Consider the following 18,828-nt stretch of genomic DNA (forward strand, 5'->3'; position numbering starts at 1 on the left):
ACACTTTGAATCTGAAAATCATTCAATGCAACACACAAACAAATGCACACACAGTATATAAAGAACACTTTAAAACACTATAAATATAGAGTAGTGTATATAGAGCTGTATTTGTGTAGTATTTATTCAAATTTATGCATTTGACAAACTCTTCCATCCAAAGCAACTTACATTGCATTCAAGGTAAGGTACACATTTGATCAGTTCTTGCGTTCCCTGTAAATTATACCGACGACCTAGCGGTTCTAGTGCTCTTCTGTTTCAGCTACAGGAAGTTTTTGTATGTGTATATTATGGATACTGTATACGGTATAGAATCTATTGTATATTGTGAACTGCCGATTTGTTGAAATAGCTCATAAGATAAGGTATTTATTAACAACATCTTACTTCGATTATAATAACTTAATATTATATTAATTGTAACTATAATATTAATACATTATTATATATTATTATTAATTATTACATAATATAATAATATATTACATATTAACCTATACTAATTAAATATTAATTATTCAAAAATTAGAGAAAACGGCTAACTATTGTTAAGTAAGGAAAATAGAACTGTATTTTTTAATTAAAATTAATAAGTAACTACATATTCTTAAGCAAAGAAAAAGTTCTAACTAACTACTCTCAAGGAAAGAAAAAAAACTTTTAATAAAAACGTAATTTTAATTTAAAAAGACCATTTAAGAACAGACAATTACGTACAAGATATACTTTTTATACTGCTGCTCAAAAGTTTGGGATCAGTCAGATTTTTAATGTTTTTTTTAATGGAGTGTCTTGTGCTCTTCAAGGCTGTATTTATTTGATCAAAAATACAAAAAAAAAAATGTAATATTGTGAAATATTATTGCAATTCCTAACATTGATTTTCTATTTTAATTTACTAAATATAATTTATTTCTGTGACAACACTGAATTTTCATCCGCCATTACTCCAGTCTTCAGTGTCACATGACCCTTCAGAATTCATTCTAATATGCTGATTTATTATCTGATTTATACATTTATTATCTGATTATTATCAGTGTTGAAACTCTTGTGCTGCTTAAGACTTTTTTCTTTGATTCTTTGATGAATAAAATGTTAAAAATAACAGCATTTATTAAAAATAAATACTTTACTATCCTTTACTATCATTTTTTATCCATTTAACACATCCTTGTTGAATAAAAGTATTAATTTCTCTCAAAAAAAAAAAAGGATAAAAAAAAAAATTACTAATCCCATACTTTTGAATAGTAGTGTAACACAAAATTGCAACACAAAATTTCTATTTTGAATAAACTCTGTTCTTTTTTACTTTTTATTTATCAAAGAATCCTGCAAAAAAAAGTATCACAGGTCCCAAAAAATATTAAGCAGCACAACAGTTTCCAACATAGATTATAAAACAGCATATTAGAATGATGGTAATAATAATGCTGCAAATTCAGCTTTGCTTCAAAGGAATAAATTATATTTTTAAGTAAATTAAAAAAGAAAACATTTTAAATTGCAATAATATTTCACAAAAAATACAGTTTTTTTCTTTATTTTAAATTAAATAGATACAGCCTTGATGAGCATAAGAAACTTCTTTAAAAAAAATTGTTAAAATCTTACTGATCCCAACCTTTTGAACAGCAGTGTACTTATTATGTAATTTACATTTACAACACAAGCCAACCCAAAAAAAGCTTTTAATTTTATTTAAATAATTTTTCAATTATCTTTCAATTAAATTTTTGTATGTGACATTTAAGAACTGTACATTCAGGCTGAAAGAGCAACACTTGCGAATTGGGAAAGTATCGAAGTACAGTTCTGACAAGACAAATCTTTTTTAAATGGTCTGTCAACCACACAATTACAATGACAGGATTTGGAGCAAACAAAGCCATAATTACCCTCAGGCCTGGGTTTGGGCCTCTCCAAGCCACCGTCCTGCATCAGCTCAAAGGAGAAAGACACATTATGAACCTGCAGGTAAAAAAGAAACCGCCATATTGTATAATAAAAATACAAAAAAGTGATTTCCCCAAACTGTACTGTAGATGGACCTAAAGCGGTTATCTCTGAAATCCACACACAAGCACTGGACATTAGAAGGAAGCTACACATCACCCCACTTATCCGTTTCCTGTGCAGAGGCAGATTACAGATGCATCCTGGTGCGACATGCCCAGCTGGCACAGGCCGGGCCTGCTGGATGTGACCCAGGTGAGCAGCCTGTACTCTGGGCTGACTGTCAACACCACCCCCTCTCAATGACACTCAACACAGCACACCAGGGTGGCTTTCATACTGAAGCACGCTAACCGCAGACGCGCTAATTTTTACCTTTTGGTCAAAATTCTCAGGTGTCAGGAAGAAGTTGTAGAGGGGGACGAAGTATCCTTCCAGAAGTCCCATCAGCAGGACCAGATACACACCATCTGCAAACTACAAACGCACTTCAGTCAGAACAACACAGTCCTGTCGTAGATGCCAAATCGAGGTACAAATTTACATAACACATTATTCTGGCACACTAAAACTACTTTTATTCAGCAAGGAGGCCTTAAATTGATCAAAAAATGTCAGTGAAGAAGACATAATGTGACAGAAGATTTCTATTTCAAATAAAAAAAGTATCATGTTTTCACAAAAATATTAGGCAACACAATTGTTTTTTGAACACTTCTTAAGCAGCAAATCAGCATATTAGAATGATCTCTGAAAGGTCATGTGACACGTATCAGCTGCTTAAAATTCAGCTTTGCATCACAGGAATAAATTACTGTTTAAAATACATTCAAATAGAAAATATTTATTTTAAATTGTAACTATTTCACAAAATGACTATTCTTACTGTATTTGTGATTAAATAAATTCAGCCTTGGTAAGCATAAGAGACTTTTAAATTAGAATTTATATTATATTTACTCATATTGTTTTTATTTAGATTATAATAGAATTTTGTATTAACAGGAAATCATTTAGGATCTTATTAATTGATTCAAATATATTAATATGTAATATTTGGCATTCGTAAACAGTCGACAAATAAGGCGAAGAATATCGACTTTATATGTGACCCAGAACTACAAAACCAGTCTTAAAGGCACAATATGTAAGATTTTTTTATTAAAAATCCAAAAACCACTAGAACAGTGTTATATATTTTGCTGACGTGTGTACTTACATTATCCCAAATGTTTCAAAGAATGTTTAAATCCAGATAAATAAGTAATTTTAACTAGTGACACGGACCGTGTCCATAGTGTCATTGTGTCGCCTGCCAATGACGTCATAACCCCTCGATTTCCGGTTTTGTTTTGTAGAAAACATGGAAACACCAAAGACGCTTTAATATGTTGTGCGTTTTAATAGACTGGTGACGACCGCACAGAGTAGCCGCGCCCTCTAGCGGCAAAAATTACATATTGTGCCTTTAAGGGTCAATTTTCTGAAATGTAGTTTTATACGTTATCTGAAAGCCGAATAAATAAGCTTTCCATTGATGTATGGTTTGTTAGGATAGGACACTATTTGGCCGAGATACAACTATTTGAAAATCTGGACTCTGAGGGTGCAAACAAATCTAAATATTGAGAAAATCGCCTTTAAAGTTGACCAAATGAAGTTCTTAGCAATGCATATTACTAATAAAAAATTAGGTTTTGATACATTTACGGTAGGAAATTTACAAAATATCGTCATGTAACATGATCTTTACTTAATATCCTAATGATATTTGGCATAAAAGAAAAATTGATAATTCTGACCCACACAATGTATTGTTGGGTATTGCTACAAATATAGCTGTGCTACTTAAGACTGGTTTTGTGGTCCAGGGTCACATACATGTATTTGCAAACAAAGCTATCGTATGGGTTCAGAAAACTTGAAATATAGAGTATACACCGAATGAGCTACTTTAAATTATATTTTTATGGTGCCTTTGTGTTCATTTTGAATATTGAAAGCTTCAGTTCTCCTTGTAAAAGTGTGCACAGTCAAACAGGTTTGTATCATAACTAAAATAACAGAATCATAATTTCACTTAATTTATTGGTCTTCTATCACATTGCTGCTGCTACCATTTTATTAAAATCACTGTAACACATGATTTCTCCTGGCTTAGCATTTTTCGTTTACCACAGTCACAATGTATTTATTGAGCTGACCCATGTGTTGTTACCTGTGTGTCCAGTTCAGCTACTTCCAAGTTCAGTTTATTCAGGTGTTTGTTGACGAAGGTGATTAGAGTCTGCAGAAAACAGATGTATGTGGTCAGGCTTGTTTAAGAATGTCAATTCGGCTAATATTTTGGTTCTTTCATACCTTCTTCACCACATTCAGCTTGTCAGGAGCATGATCAAACAAGGTGTCAAACGCATCACGCTCTGAATAGAATAATACATCCAGCAATTAGAAACATAACTGCAACTTTTAAAGGAATAGTAAATACTGGTGTTCAAAAGTTTGGGGTTGGTAAGATTTTGAAATGTTTTTGAAAAAAGTCCCTTATACTCACCAAGCCTGCATTTACTTGATCAAAGACAATAAAAACATTAATTATTTAAAAGAACCGTTTTCTAACTTTAGCATTAATAAAGTGTAATTTTTCTTTTATTCAAAGCTCAATTTTTAGCATCCATTTCTACGTTCTTCAGTGTCACATGATCCTTCAGAAATCATTCTAATATGATGCTCAAGTAAAATTTCTCTTTTTTTTTTACTTGCTGCTTAATATTTTTTGGGGAAACTTTTTCTTTGATAAATAGAAAGCTAAAAAAACAGCATTAATTGGAAATAGAAATCTTAGGCAAAATTATAAATGTCTTACTTTTTATTTAACATCTTTTTTGAATAAAAGCATCAATTTCTTTCAAAAACTTACTAACTCCAAATTTTTCAACAGCAGTGTTAGAATTTTGGAATGGAAATAATAATTAAATAACACTTACCATGTCTGCCAGATAATGCCCTGTGAACATAAAAAAAACATCAAATAATGATTGAGACATTAAATTATGATTGAACCTAGTACCAACATACACACATATAAGCATGTGATCAGAAAATCATCACATAACATCAATATAACAGTTGTCATCCAATATTCAATTGTCTGCCATCATGCAATGCTAAATTAATCTATAAAAACACTACTAATTTAATAACAGTTAAATGAAATCTTTAGCAAATCTCAAAATATCCTGTATCCTGAATAGGAATGTACTGTACATTATAATGTGGTGAAGCTTATAGCATTTAAATTGATTTTTTTTATTTGTTTGTTTTATTATTGTGTAGAATTTTAATAATCAGTCATTTATCAGCAAAAATTTTATTAATGCAAGCTAGGCATTTCATTTATCTCCTGTACAACATGGGGGGTAATTTATCTCTCTTAATTCTACAGTCACTGAAAGCCAGGCAGAAAAAGTGGCTGCCATGTGGGTGTGAGGAAGGGTGATCAAATCGATCAGGCAAGTCTGGGACAGCCCTGGACAGGGCTTCCTCCCCATGAGGCCCCCTCCTCCTCACTCTCTAATCACTCCTGCCAGCCATCGGCCTGGGCAGCAGCAGCTACTGTGTGTGTGTGATAACAGCCTCAGGAAGTATTCCACAAACACGTGCAAAAACACACACTTATCTCCCCAGCTGCCAGGTGCCTGCTGGACCGCCATACAGTCAGCTGTGCACATATGTGTGTGTGTGTGTGTGTGTCCACACAAAGGGTGACAAAACAGCACCAAAGCTAATCCAAACGCCATCTTGTAATCAGCGATCTACCGCATAATGATTGAAACGCATGAAAGGAATCATTACAAAAGGTGCAAAAGATTATTAAACCCTGATATTGACACATTTATTAACATATGGAGGTGACATTTGGAAATTAGGGTTGCAGCGTTGACGTACTCTGTGTTGCCAGTGATCTTCTCCATAACCTGACGGGACTGAAGAATGCCCTCTCGTTTCTAAGGGAAAGAAAAAAAAAGAAACGGATTAAATATGAACAGAAGCCAGAAATCTCCAGAAGACATAAACTGCTATCGTTTGTCCTATCAAAATATCCGTTATGGGAAAACAATGAGTTCCTCTAGTCAGGCACAACAGGAGAAATACAAGATGACGAAGTCTGCGACAACATTTTTCAAATCCATACTCCTACACGAACGGTTAATAATAGATATATAAATGTATCATTTAAAAATGGCAACTAATTAAAATGTAATACAAGATATGTTACCAAGTTTCACTTTTTCCAGGTATGAAAATTAAATTTCCAAATATCTCCAATTTTTAATTTTTTAATATTTCCCTTGACTCTAAAGGAATATAAGTATCTGTATTTGATTCAACATTGAAAGCAAGAGAATATAGAAAGCAAAACAATGAGAACATCAAAATTAAACATCAATATTAGAAAGCTAGCATCAGGTACTTGAGCTAATTAGCTTTATAAATTGAGGCTAACGGATTATAACCATCCATACTTGATTCAATATCAAAAGAAAGCAAGGACATTTTGACTATAATCATAAGGATTTGATTCAATAGCAAAGTTAAGCAGAAATACATCGAAATAAATAAAGAAAAAAGTCAAAATACAGATGCCATCAATATCAGTAAGCTAGCGTCAGCTTATTAGCTTTCATATGCATTTCCTTTTCAGACTTGTTTTCTTTTCTTCAAAGACACACATTGACAAAGATTAGTAGGTCAAAAACAACAATTGAACCTTTCTGTGTGATTTTGTGGAGATTTATGAGAGAATTTGTCTGACGAGTTTATCAGAGTGTTTTAAATGCAAACATAACTCGATTGATGTCATCTACTTCTAGCATCATAACAACAAAGATTTTTTATCAGTTACAGAACATTACAGTCTAAAACAGAGGTACGTACCTGGACCACAACCACCTGAATGGACACATGGTCAGGGAGGCGAATGGGGGCTCTGAAGTGCTGTGAGAGCGCCACCAACAGGTGAAGGATGGCCACAATGCTCTTAGCATGAACCGCTAGTAAATGGTTTTAAATAAAAAAAAATGTAAAAAAAGAGAGAGACGGGAGAAAAAAAAATACATTTAGGTCTTAGCATTCCCTAGTTTTGTTTGAATTAATTAAAACCAGTATTGGCACGAAACAAGCTGAGATGTAGCTTCAGCTCTGTGAATTGTTACTTAAGGACACAGGATTGATGTTCGCCTCCATTTAATACGAAAATCAATAGCGCATAAATCTCTCTGCCTCATAAAATGACCTGCAATCTCTTCAGTGTCTCTTCCACATAAGTGGAGCGATTGAAATCCACTAAAAGACACTGTTACATCACCTTAAGTGTTTCCCAAGCCTTTGAAGCTCTAAGCTATGAGAAACCCCCATCAATATTTTTATGGGGAAGTCGTGGCCTAATGGTTAGAGAGTCAGCCTCGTAACCCAAAGGTTGCGGGTTCGAGTCTCGTACCGGCAGGGATTGTAGGTGGGGGGAGTGAATGTACAGCGCTCTCTCCCACCTTCAATACCACGACTGAGGTGCCCTTGAGCAAGGCACCGAACCCCCAACTGCTCCCCGGGCGCCGCAGCAAAAATGGCTGCCCACTGCTCCGGGTGTGTGTTCACGGTGTGTGTGTGTTCACTGCTGTGTGTGTGCACTTTGGATGGGTTAAATGCGGAGCACTAATTCCAAGTATGGGTCACCATACTTGGCCACATGTCACGTCACAATAGTGTTTTAAACAGACGTTACTTTGCCGTTTTGTGCACCACAGCATGTCTAAGTAGACACTTTAAGACCTACAGTCGACGTTCCACTTGATGCTCCTGGTGGAGACCTTCAGCGCATCATTGACCCTCTCCAGGACCGTCTGCAGCTTTTGTTTCTGGGCAATCTCAGATTGAGTCACCTCTGCAACATTCAGCTTCTCACCTTCAAGCTTTTCTACGGGATGGAAACACAAGGCCAAATTAGAATGGAGAAAATGGAGAATGGAGAAGATCTAGAGGAGTTCAGGTAGAGTTTTCCTGGATATCTAGTCAAATATAACCAATACATAGTTGCCATACTGTAAACTAAACAGAGATGCTTTACCAAAGAGCTTCTGGAGAACCTGCCCATCATAGAGATCTTCAGCCAGGTCCTTCACGATGATCCTTTCTCCAACCAGAACATCGTTGATCCAGTCAATGAGCACCTAATTTGGGCATAATCATGGTTTGGAACGACATGAGGGTGAATATATAAATGACAGAATTTACATTTTTGGTTTTAAACACAAACCTTCATGAGTTCCTGGAGTTTTCGGTCATTTTTTGAGTTGGGGTCCACCATGGTGCGGACTTCATTTTCCTCTGTGAGGAAGAGAAAGAGACAGGCAGGAGGAAGGTGTAAGGGCATATTATTAACCTGAGCGAGCATCAATTGAATAATGAGGCTACGGGTACACCTACCTAGCATGATGTCCTCAGGATGAAGCTCAAAAGGTGTGGGACTCAGGGGGAGATTAATGGCGTTCATCCCCTCCTCCTGCAGCTCAGATACTATGGGATACAGGATACATTGGGTGAGAGATGACAAATTATTTCTGAATAAAAAAAAAAAAGAAGAAGAAAGAAACAAAGAAAAGAAATCGAGTAGGGTTTTTTCACCTTCATATTATTGCGGTTATACAAGTGGTTGACAATATGATCATTTGCCTTGTTAGATTATAATGAGTGCTGTGGAGAAGCATCTCTTTTACTATAGATAGTTAGGGTTAAGGATCCTTTTAACTTCCCAAACTTAAAGTCAATATGAAAAACCATTTACAAGCCATTTTACTTGTTACCTGACATATTTTAGAGTGAAAGTGGATATTACTATACACTACTATTAATACTTTTCAGCATGTACTCATTAAATTAATCAAAAGTGACAGTAAAGACATTTATAATGTTAAAAATGTATTTCAAATAAATGTTGTTCTTTTGAACTTGAACTACTCAAAGAATCCTAAAAAAAAATGTATCACGGTTTCCACAAAACTATTACTTTTTCAAAACTACATTGTTTTAAGTACTGATACTGATAAGAAATGTTTCCAAATCAGCACTTTCGAATGATATATTACATTTTAAAAGATATTAAAGTAGAAAACAATTATTACAAATTATAAATATTTCACAGTATTACCGTTTTTACTGCATGTTTGATCAAATAAATGGAGAATAAGAAACTTGGGTAACTCTTTAGTATAGGGACAAATTCTTACTATTAACTAGCTGCTTAATAGCATCCCTATTAATAACATATTTGGCTGTTTATTAGTACTAGTATTTATTAGTATTAGTACCATATTCTATATCCCTAATCCTACCCAATACCTAAACTTAACAACTACCTTACTAACTATTACTTAGCAGCAAATTAGGAGTTTGAGGCAAAAGTCATAGTTAATGGTTTGTTAATAGGGCGAATTGGACCTTAAAATAAAGTGACCGAAATTTATAAAAAAAAAATAAAAAATTCTTACTGACCCCAAACTTTTAAACAGTAGTGTATATTATATCCATAACAAAGTAGTAATTAATAAATAAATAAAAATGTATTAAAATATTAAAAATGTATTAAAATATATTAAAAATACATTAAAATATATTAAATTTGATTTATAAATGTTAAATGAAATATTAAGTAATTAAATATTATTGTTTGTGCTATGAAAAATATTTAGCCACCAGAGTATCAGAGACATCAGATGGTTTAATATATATATTTTTTTTCACTTGGCCAAGTAAGCACTACCACAGAAATCAAAAACACCTTAGCAACCACATAGCAACACCCTGGCAAACTACCCACAACAACCTAGCATCAGAGTTCACATTTTCAGCAGAAATTGTAAAAATGCATATATTTATTAGACTTTAGGAGAACTTCAATGCATCAACATTCTCAACATCCTCAGAGAAACAACCCAGCATGCATCGCCATCTACAGCGCTGATTATGGGGATGCGAACATCCTGTGCTGGATTCCAGAGGCCGCCCATGGAGTACGATATCCTATTAATCAACACCCTCTCGACCTCACGCACAGCTGCTCTCCCGCTGCTTCTTCTCACTGACGTGGGGGTGCATACAATCCAACGCACGACAAAGACCTCATGTATCTTGTACTAGGGTGAGCATTAAAGTTAACATGGGTGACTGGATAGATGTCAAACAATTTAAACACCACAATTTCTTCAGAAATGGTCCAGTTACCTACAACTCCACCAGAAGATTCTGCTTGGAAAGAGCTAAAAATAAAAAGCTACATTATTATTATTTTTTTAATTCACAGGACAAAAATAACACTAAATAGGTTTGAAATGACATGAAGGCACGACAGGAATGACCCTTTAAGTTGTGGTAGTCATCCTGCATCCTTTTAATTCATATTTCCAATTGTGGAACGAAAGCAATAAACATAAAATGCACTGCCTCCTGGGTACAAGCCACAAAATATTCCTCATCAAATCATACATCAATTACCCATCAAGATCACAGTTTTCATCCTGTGTGTGGGTGAATAGGAGATGGAGAAATAGACAGAGTATCAGAAGGCTCAGCTGCTTTTTCCTCTAATTCAGCCTTGCGAGTGCTGATGGATGCCACGCAATCATTGCAGAAGTGCACTCTGGGAATCGTGCAAACTCCAATGTAATGGGCAGCGGCACACTGCCTAATTTACTTACCCTGGATAAGACCACAACAACAAGTCTAATATATTTTTATTTGTTAAGGAATGCGGATCACTATAACTTGTCGGGATTATTGGGTATTGTAGCCTAGAGCTGCAGCTGTTCTTGTTTTAAGGCTGAGATGACTCATTCCTGTACAATCTTAAGCCTCATTCAGAAAGAATACCTTACATGGTTAGAAGAACACTGCTAAAGCTGGGTGTTAGCTTAAGACAGCGCTTAAGAACACTTTATAATGTGCCAGCCAACCTGTGATTTCAGGTCTATAAATGGCTGATTAGTGTTTCTCAAGACTGTAGTCTAGAGGTTTTTGTCAGAATGATTTGATGACTCAGACATCTTTAGGTGTGGTTGAACACTTTGAAAGATTTTTATAATCATGCCTCCAGGGTGCATACTTTAAAGTGCTACTTGCCAAAACGGAGCACAAAAAAAAAAAATCTCTTAATAACTAAAAGGTCAAATCTTAACTGAACCGCTATTCATGGTTGTGACACGTTTTTGAGTCAGTGCGTCATTGAGTAAGTTACAGTCGAGTGCCAGTCAGTGGCTACCAACATTCTTCAAAATATCTTCTTTTGTGCTCAACAGAAGAAACTCAGGTTTGGAACAACATGAGGGCGAGTAAATGATGACAATTTTAATTTAGGGTCAACAATCCCTTTAATGAGGAAAATCCCTTATATTTTTAATGGTACGTTTATTTGTAATGTTTCTACTACTCGCCTTTCTCATTTTATTTTCGCCTCGTTTGTCAAATAACATAAGCACTAGTACTACGAGCTGGAAAAGAGATGTTCAAAAGAGACGGTTCTCGATTCAATGAGTCGATTCAACCGAGTTGGAGAAACGCAAGGACCGATTCGATTTAATTCGTGAACGAATCGCTCAGAACGCTTTTGTAAAGTGATTTAAAAAAAAAGAACCGACTCAAAAGAACGATTCGTCCGCGAATCGAACATCGCTAGAAAGCGGCACAAACTTGGGAATGTAAACATCACATTTTTCGCTACCTTAAAAACACCCGTTATCGTTTCTTTTTCGGGCTTTAAAGTATATACGAGGAATAGAGAGGCTGACAGAGTTAATAAACGTATTCCTGCGCGGCTGCGCCCATACAGTTGGAGGGGGGAATTATTCAGACTTCTGAAGAAGTTGGACTTCAGATCAAAACTGTCATGACTAAGTTTGTTTAATACTTAGAACGTGCAAAATAAAGCGTTTTAATCTAAATCGCTACCTTCTTTCGCCTTTTTTCTCCTGGCCAGAGTCCCACCAAGTTTCCCCAGAAACGAGTCATCTTTCTTTCTGGAGGACGGAGACTTTGGAGTTGGTGACTTTGGAGAAGACGGAGATTTCTGCGGGGAAGACGCCATCAGTTCAAACGAACAATCAAGGACAGAAACGTGTAAATAATATGCTATTTCCCCCGCTGAGGGAGTGAGTAAAATCCCAGGAACAGGAACGGAAACGGAATTCCAGCCACTTGCCCAGCCTTCTTAAACGAGCTTCCCTTATCGTTTGATCCCACCCTCTTTTCCAAAGGGCGACTGTTTAGAAAGTTATTCGTGGTGAGCTAAAGCCTATTGTATTAGTACTGCCGTGAGATATGAAGTGCCGAATGTAAAACAATGCATACAAACAAACAGCCTAAATAAACAAATTAAATAAAAATGACGGACTTTGACCGAATTGCTTAAACTAGCTTTTTAATACGATTTAATATTTTACATTAAAAAATGAAAATGTAATATTCTAATATTGTTCAAATGTTAATATTTTAAATCTTAATGCATTGAAACTACGCATTTAATTTTTTTCCTTTTAAGTATTATTTATACTTAGATATAATAAAATAAAATATTTCAATTTTAGTATATGTAAATTTAGAGACTAAACATGTTAAAAAAATCATATGTAAATAAAAAAGCAATATTTTATATTTTATAATATACTGTATTTTTATTTATATTATTTGATAATATACAGAAGCTTATCAAATATTATAAAACTTATAACAATATTTTACAATTATTTTCAGTGTTAGTACATGTACATTTATAGAAATTACACATTCAAATTCATATTTAACCTTAAGAAATGTTTCTGGAGATAAGAGTCCACTCATTGTTTTTACAATAAATTACACAAGGCAACAGACAGACAAAAATCTTAATTCTTGAAACAATGATATTTGGTTTTACTTTAGAAAGAGCAGCAATTTAAGGTCACTTAAGATATCATGTTCATTGCAAGACTAAGAGACAAACAAATACTCAACAGACACACTTTATCACTGCCGTTAAACTTTGGCCTCTATTGGAATATTTACTAAAGCACAGAACAAACATTTCAACAAAAGTTTAAACAAAACAGGAACGATAAATCAAACAAGTCCAAGAAAAATAGCTTGAACTATATAGAAATATCATTGCACCAGTGTGAATAACATTTGCAGTCAGTCCTCTCACCTCTGTGGCTGTGCAACCTGTGTTTTGAAATCTAACATTCATCATTTTCCGTTAATAAAGAGGCACGTGTTTGGTTTTTGGTTTATTTCTTTTCAAGAACACACAAGGCAGCATTCAGTTAGGTTTGATTAAACAAGCGTGTTCCAGTTTGTTCAAGATCCAGAAGTTGATCTTCAAATAAGGCTCTCTCTCAGTCTAAAGTAGTTCTTCTTGCAGGTCACTACAGCAGCTCTTCATCCAGTGTGAGAAGTTCAGGTCCAGTGAAACTGATAGCCTCTGGAGAGGATCATGCTCTCCAGATCTCTGTCCTCGGCTTTCTCCTTCAGCCGTTGCTCCTCCAGCAGACTCACCAGTTTGTCTCTGTTCTCCACCACCTTCATGATCTCCACCAGCAGGCTCTGCTCCTCCGTCAGCTCACTCGCACTCTTCTCACAGTCTAGAAATGGAGGGAATACAAAGAGAGGCATATCGTCAGTAAAAAGGTAACATATTTTCTACATAACTTCTCATTTTCACCATGTAACAAGGTTTAATCACTTTGAATAACATTAAATATGTTGTATGATAAGCATGACACCATAATCCGGTATTACACAATGACACCTCTGTCGCAGGCTTAATGCCGCATGTGTCTCACTGGTAAACAGTGAGCTTCACCACCAAGAACTAGAATAAACTTGTGTTTGCCGGAGGCTGAGGGACCAACCATTGACTTGCAAATGAAGACACTATCACCTTCCTCAGCAGCTATCAATTCCTGTTCACAAGTAAATGTGCCACTACTTACAATATTTTATCACTCTAACAACCAATTATCCAATCCAATATCAGATTCAACATTTGAAAAGGTGGTCCACAGACCTAAATGTTTTTACATTTAATGTGCAATACATCCACGATGACGACTTTCCAGTTATTAGATCAGGTCTGTAACCATTATGTTGCTATATCTCTATAATATCTCTCTAAAGTTTGAAATAATTATTACCTTTTTTTTTTTTTTGAAAGCAGTCTCTTCTGCTCACCAAGGTTGCATTTATTTGATCAAAAATACAGTAAAAGCAGCAATATTGCGAAATATTATTAAAATGTAAAACAACTGGTATCTATTTGAATATATTTTATCATGTAATGTATTCCTGTGATGGCAGAGCTGAATTTTTTTCAGCATCATTACTTGAGTCTTCAGTGTCACATGATCCTTCAGAAATAATTCTAACATGCTGATTTGGTGCTCAAGAAACATTTCCTATTATTATTCATGTTGAAACTGTGTTGCTGCTTATTAAAATGTTTGTGGAAACCATGATACATTACCATTCAATGGTTTGGGGTAAGATGGATAAAAAAAAATTTAAAAAAACTTTTATTCAGCAGGACACATTAAATTGATCAAAAGTGCCAATAAAGACATTTATAATATTTCATAAGATTTCTATTTCAAATCAATGCTGTTCTTCTGACTATTCTTCAAAAAATCCTGAACAAAATTGTTGTGCGGTTTCCACAAAAAATATTAAGCTGCAAAAACTGTATTCAACATTGACAATAAAAAGAATAAATACTATTAATAATTGATCATCAATAATTATTAACAATAGTTATTTTAAACTGACATATTTTTACAAAACTACTGTTTTAATTTTTTGATCAAATAAATGCAGATTTGGTGAACATAAGAGACTTCTTTAAAAAAAAATATATATTTTTTTTATTTTAATTATTCCAAACTTTAGACCAGTTTTGCACATATAATAACAAACCCACCTTCAGTGGCCATTCGTCGTCTCAGATCTTGCTGTAGCCGACTTTGAGTGTCCTCCAACTCCAGTTCTTGAGCACTAGAGACAAGAGCATGTGTAAGACAAGTATAAAATTAAAAACCTTAATTAAAAAAAAAAAAAAAAACTGTAAGAGTCACAGTACTTACAAGATCATGAGTTCAGACTCATATCGTGACAGTTTATTCTTCTCCAGGACCAGTTTGAACCAGGTTTGCAGTAGCGTGGTCTCATCTGTGGAGTCATCGCCTGTGGAAACGACAACATAGGCTAAATTTACTGAACACTGAAATCTATAACACGACTAATATGACTCAATCATGTGATGGTGCCAGATTTGAATAGACTTGGTTCCTAAACATTTGATCTACAGTGTACAATGCGAGTCAACTGCTACTGAAAAACATCCACTATTAGCTCATGACTTTTACAATTATTTGTGATGAATAAAAAAATAAAAGCAAAATTCAAAATGTAAACTTTTAAAAAAGAAATGTAAATATGAATAAAGTATATAAACTAAACACTAAAATGAAACAAAATAAAATAAATACTAAAATGAAATTAAACGAAAAAAATACAATAAAAATAAGTAAATATATATGTGTGTGTATGTAGCCTATGTATATATGTGTGTGTGTGTGTGTGTGGCTGTGGAAGTATAGCCTACTCTCTTGGAAATGCAAAGAACAGGCTTTCTTCAGCTTTCCTTAAGGCTTGCATATATATATATATACATATATATATATATATACACTGTATATAGAGGAGATTGTCCTTCTATAAATTCTAGATATTTGAAAACTTTAAATGTGTATTCATATTAGAACTTCCCATGACTTGATTTTCTAGGCCCAGAAAATACTATTTTAAAATCCCCTGATATTTTGAGGTTTTCCGTGACTGTGGAAACCTAATGCATGCTTATTAGTTGTTCAAATCTACAAAATAACAATTTTAGGACCATGTTAAATACTTCAAGTCAAACAAAAGCCAAATACTACTATTATTTCACTAATAGTCTCCCCATAGTGCCACAATGTTCGAGTCTCCCACATTGACAGTTTCAGAGCATTGTCTTCTACATACTCCAACTCTCTATCCATTTGGAGGCCGCAAATGTCAGTTAACAAAGAACCTATTCAACAAAAAAGCGCACCCCACAGCCCCTCATCTTAATACAATTATCCACACAAAGACACATAAACATGCCAAACAATGGATTCTGGCAGGTCAAAGTGCACCGTCACAAAAGATTTGCCCCCATGTATTTATTAATAGCATTCTGCTGCCCTCAATGAAGTCTGTTGATAGAAGACACACTGTATCCTTGCTGTCCACTTCACAAAAGGGACGTCTTCTATACCGACTGCATCCTTGCAGCATTATGAAAGAGAGAGAGAGGTACTTTGACGAAACAAGGCCAGGAATAAGATGTCACATGACACACTTAAAGCAATGCATGTTCTTGCTTTATGCATTAATACTATGGCAGCCTTCAAATATAAATCTAGGAGCAAAGTTCCATCTTTGCATTTCCTAGTAGTTTCATTTGGTTTCTTAATGCCTGTCTAGGTTGTAGGATGTCAAAAGAGGAATTTCTGAAAAAGCAGAAGTGAATTTATAGATGTTAAAATTCAATTTACAGTCCTTATAATTAGAGCTTAGAGCTTTCAAAATATGATTATAAACTTGTTATGCAGTATGTTAAAAGGCTGCTGCGATTTGGCATTTTTCATTTGGAAAGACTTGTTGCCTTTAATAATCCCCACGTAGATCAACATTCACCAAAATAATGAAACATCACATTTTCAGCTCATTTCGGAGGCACTTTTCCCTTTCTCTGTCTATTTACAGAACCCATTACCTCTGCAGTCATTTCAACATAATTTTGACTCTAAATAGCCATTTAGTTCGAATGCAAATCACTATTATTTGAATCTCTAATTTCCTCCTCTAAAAAAAGTCAAACAATAAGACAGCAGCTTATTTGCAGGTTGTCTTTGTGTACATGCCATATGGATCCAGGGGTTAGTCCTGATGTGGCTCAAAATCTTTCTATGGACAATCACAATACATTGACAATACATATTCCATACAATAAAACATACAAAATAAATAAATAAATTCATTCATTAATTACTTAAATTAAAAAATAAAATAATTATAAATATATCAAAATAAAGAAAATATTCAAATACAAAATTAAATACAACACACATACAATACAATAAAACAATTAAAATTAAGTATTACTATTAAAAGCACACACACACAATTTAAATGTACTGTATGTGTATTTTACATTTTGTATTTTTATATTTTCTTTTTTAATAATTGTGTATTTTATATTTTAAATTATGTACAAATATCATTACAGTACATTGACAAAGACAATACATACACAATTAAACAGAATATAACATAATATTAAAATACAAAAATAAGTACATACTACATATAATTAAAAATGACAGGCTAGGTAATGAAATATATAATTTAAATATATATTTTTTTAATGTATTTTTGTACTGGGTATGTACTGTCAAATATTTTTTACTGTTATGTACTGTCTTATTATAACACACACACACACACACACACATATATATATATACATATATTTGTTAGAGATGCACCGATTGCAATTTTCTTGGCTGATTCCGATTTCCGATTTTTTGTTAGTGTGATCTGCCGATACCGATTTTTGCCGATTCCGATTTTCTTTCTAAGAACTATGATTGACAGCATATACAAACAAAAGTCTACTTTTCTTCAACGCAAAGTTTTATTTTCATAAAAAAACACAAGTACAAAGTCAGTAATAAAATGAGAACAAATAAAAAAAATTGCAAAACAACAGCACAAATAAATGCAATAGAATAATGCTATGAAACTAAGTTTTTCAGGTTAAGTATGTTTTATTTATTTATTTTTTTTTTTATATATATTTTTTTTTCTAATATATTTCAAATATGTAAAATATATTAAAATAAAAGACAGAAAGAAAGAAATACTGTATTGTTTGTAAAGCCCCGTTCACACCAAGAACGATAATTATAAAGTATAAAATAACGATAAAGATATAGTTCTAAAAATCGTTCTCAATATGAAAGAATGGCAGAGTCCACACCACAGCTATAACGATAAAGGCACAGAGAAACAATATCATTGGAATCACTTTCAGAACGATTTTTTTTTCCAGCTAATGAATGATAAAAACACCCAGTTAGAATCAATCTTGCTATAACGAGCTCGAGAATTTAAAGTGGCAGATGAGCGTGTACTTAGAATAAACGTTAATGTAGTTATATTTATAGTTATCGTTCTTGGTGTGAACAGGCCTTAATATTTGATATTGTATTATTATTATACTGTATTATTATTAATTGTTCTATAAAGCGATTACAGTCATATGACATTTCCATTCAGCCAACATTTTCATGAACATGAGCAGATTCTACTTTGCCCTGCTGTTGGTCATAAATATGGCGGAAGAATGAAAAAAGTCATATGACTGAAACAGATGAATAAATGTTCTTTTTTTAACAATTCTTAGTTTTTCATTATCAAATCAATCAAATCAAACAGGAAGTCCACATAGAGACGCCCTGTCAAGTCACTCCCTGTGACTTCCTGTGTGACATGTGTGACATAAGGGTAAAAACACAAATAAATTATATAATGATATAATAATGAATTCAAGAACAAGTTTGTGGAAATAAGGTAGTGAAATCTCATTCCCTATGGCAAAATATTTCTCAAGTTTGCACGCTTGATAGGGCAAAGGCATTGTGCGCTTCATTCGCATGGCTGTCAGCAACTGACATAAAAGTTGTAAGTGTCATAGCAACCCTT

The 18,828-nt window shown here is 33.8% G+C and overlaps 2 protein-coding genes across 3 annotated transcripts in view; both read right to left on the bottom strand.

Annotated features, from left to right (window-relative positions):
* The window catches only part of parvaa (parvin, alpha a), a 13,754-nt gene extending 1,467 nt beyond the window's left edge, over positions 1 to 12,287 (bottom strand). The window contains exons 1-12 of the mRNA XM_016483705.1: positions 11,959 to 12,287; positions 8,446 to 8,535; positions 8,276 to 8,346; positions 8,087 to 8,189; positions 7,796 to 7,936; positions 6,901 to 7,016; positions 5,911 to 5,969; positions 4,950 to 4,969; positions 4,324 to 4,385; positions 4,181 to 4,249; positions 2,338 to 2,439; positions 1,905 to 1,977 (exon numbers count right to left, since the gene is read on the bottom strand). Coding sequence (XP_016339191.1) covers positions 1,905 to 1,977; positions 2,338 to 2,439; positions 4,181 to 4,249; positions 4,324 to 4,385; positions 4,950 to 4,969; positions 5,911 to 5,969; positions 6,901 to 7,016; positions 7,796 to 7,936; positions 8,087 to 8,189; positions 8,276 to 8,346; positions 8,446 to 8,535; positions 11,959 to 12,094 — 1,042 coding nt within the window. The 5' untranslated portion in view covers positions 12,095 to 12,287. The remainder of the gene's footprint in view (positions 1 to 1,904; positions 1,978 to 2,337; positions 2,440 to 4,180; positions 4,250 to 4,323; positions 4,386 to 4,949; positions 4,970 to 5,910; positions 5,970 to 6,900; positions 7,017 to 7,795; positions 7,937 to 8,086; positions 8,190 to 8,275; positions 8,347 to 8,445; positions 8,536 to 11,958) is intronic.
* Positions 12,288 to 12,842: 555 nt separating this feature from the next.
* LOC107686639 (protein-methionine sulfoxide oxidase mical2b-like) overlaps positions 12,843 to 18,828 on the bottom strand; it is a 61,228-nt gene continuing 55,242 nt past the window's right edge. For both annotated transcript variants that reach the window (XM_016483704.1, XM_016483703.1), the window contains 3 exons: positions 15,120 to 15,219; positions 14,957 to 15,030; positions 12,843 to 13,625 (listed from right to left, as the gene is read on the bottom strand). In XM_016483704.1, the coding sequence (XP_016339190.1) occupies positions 13,441 to 13,625; positions 14,957 to 15,030; positions 15,120 to 15,219 (359 nt within the window). In that variant the 3' untranslated portion in view covers positions 12,843 to 13,440. The remainder of the gene's footprint in view (positions 13,626 to 14,956; positions 15,031 to 15,119; positions 15,220 to 18,828) is intronic.

This window comes from Sinocyclocheilus anshuiensis, unplaced genomic scaffold, assembly GCF_001515605.1.
Source record: "Sinocyclocheilus anshuiensis isolate Anshui unplaced genomic scaffold, SAMN03320099.WGS_v1.1 scaffold1102, whole genome shotgun sequence".
Taxonomy (NCBI): Eukaryota; Metazoa; Chordata; class Actinopteri; order Cypriniformes; family Cyprinidae; genus Sinocyclocheilus; species Sinocyclocheilus anshuiensis.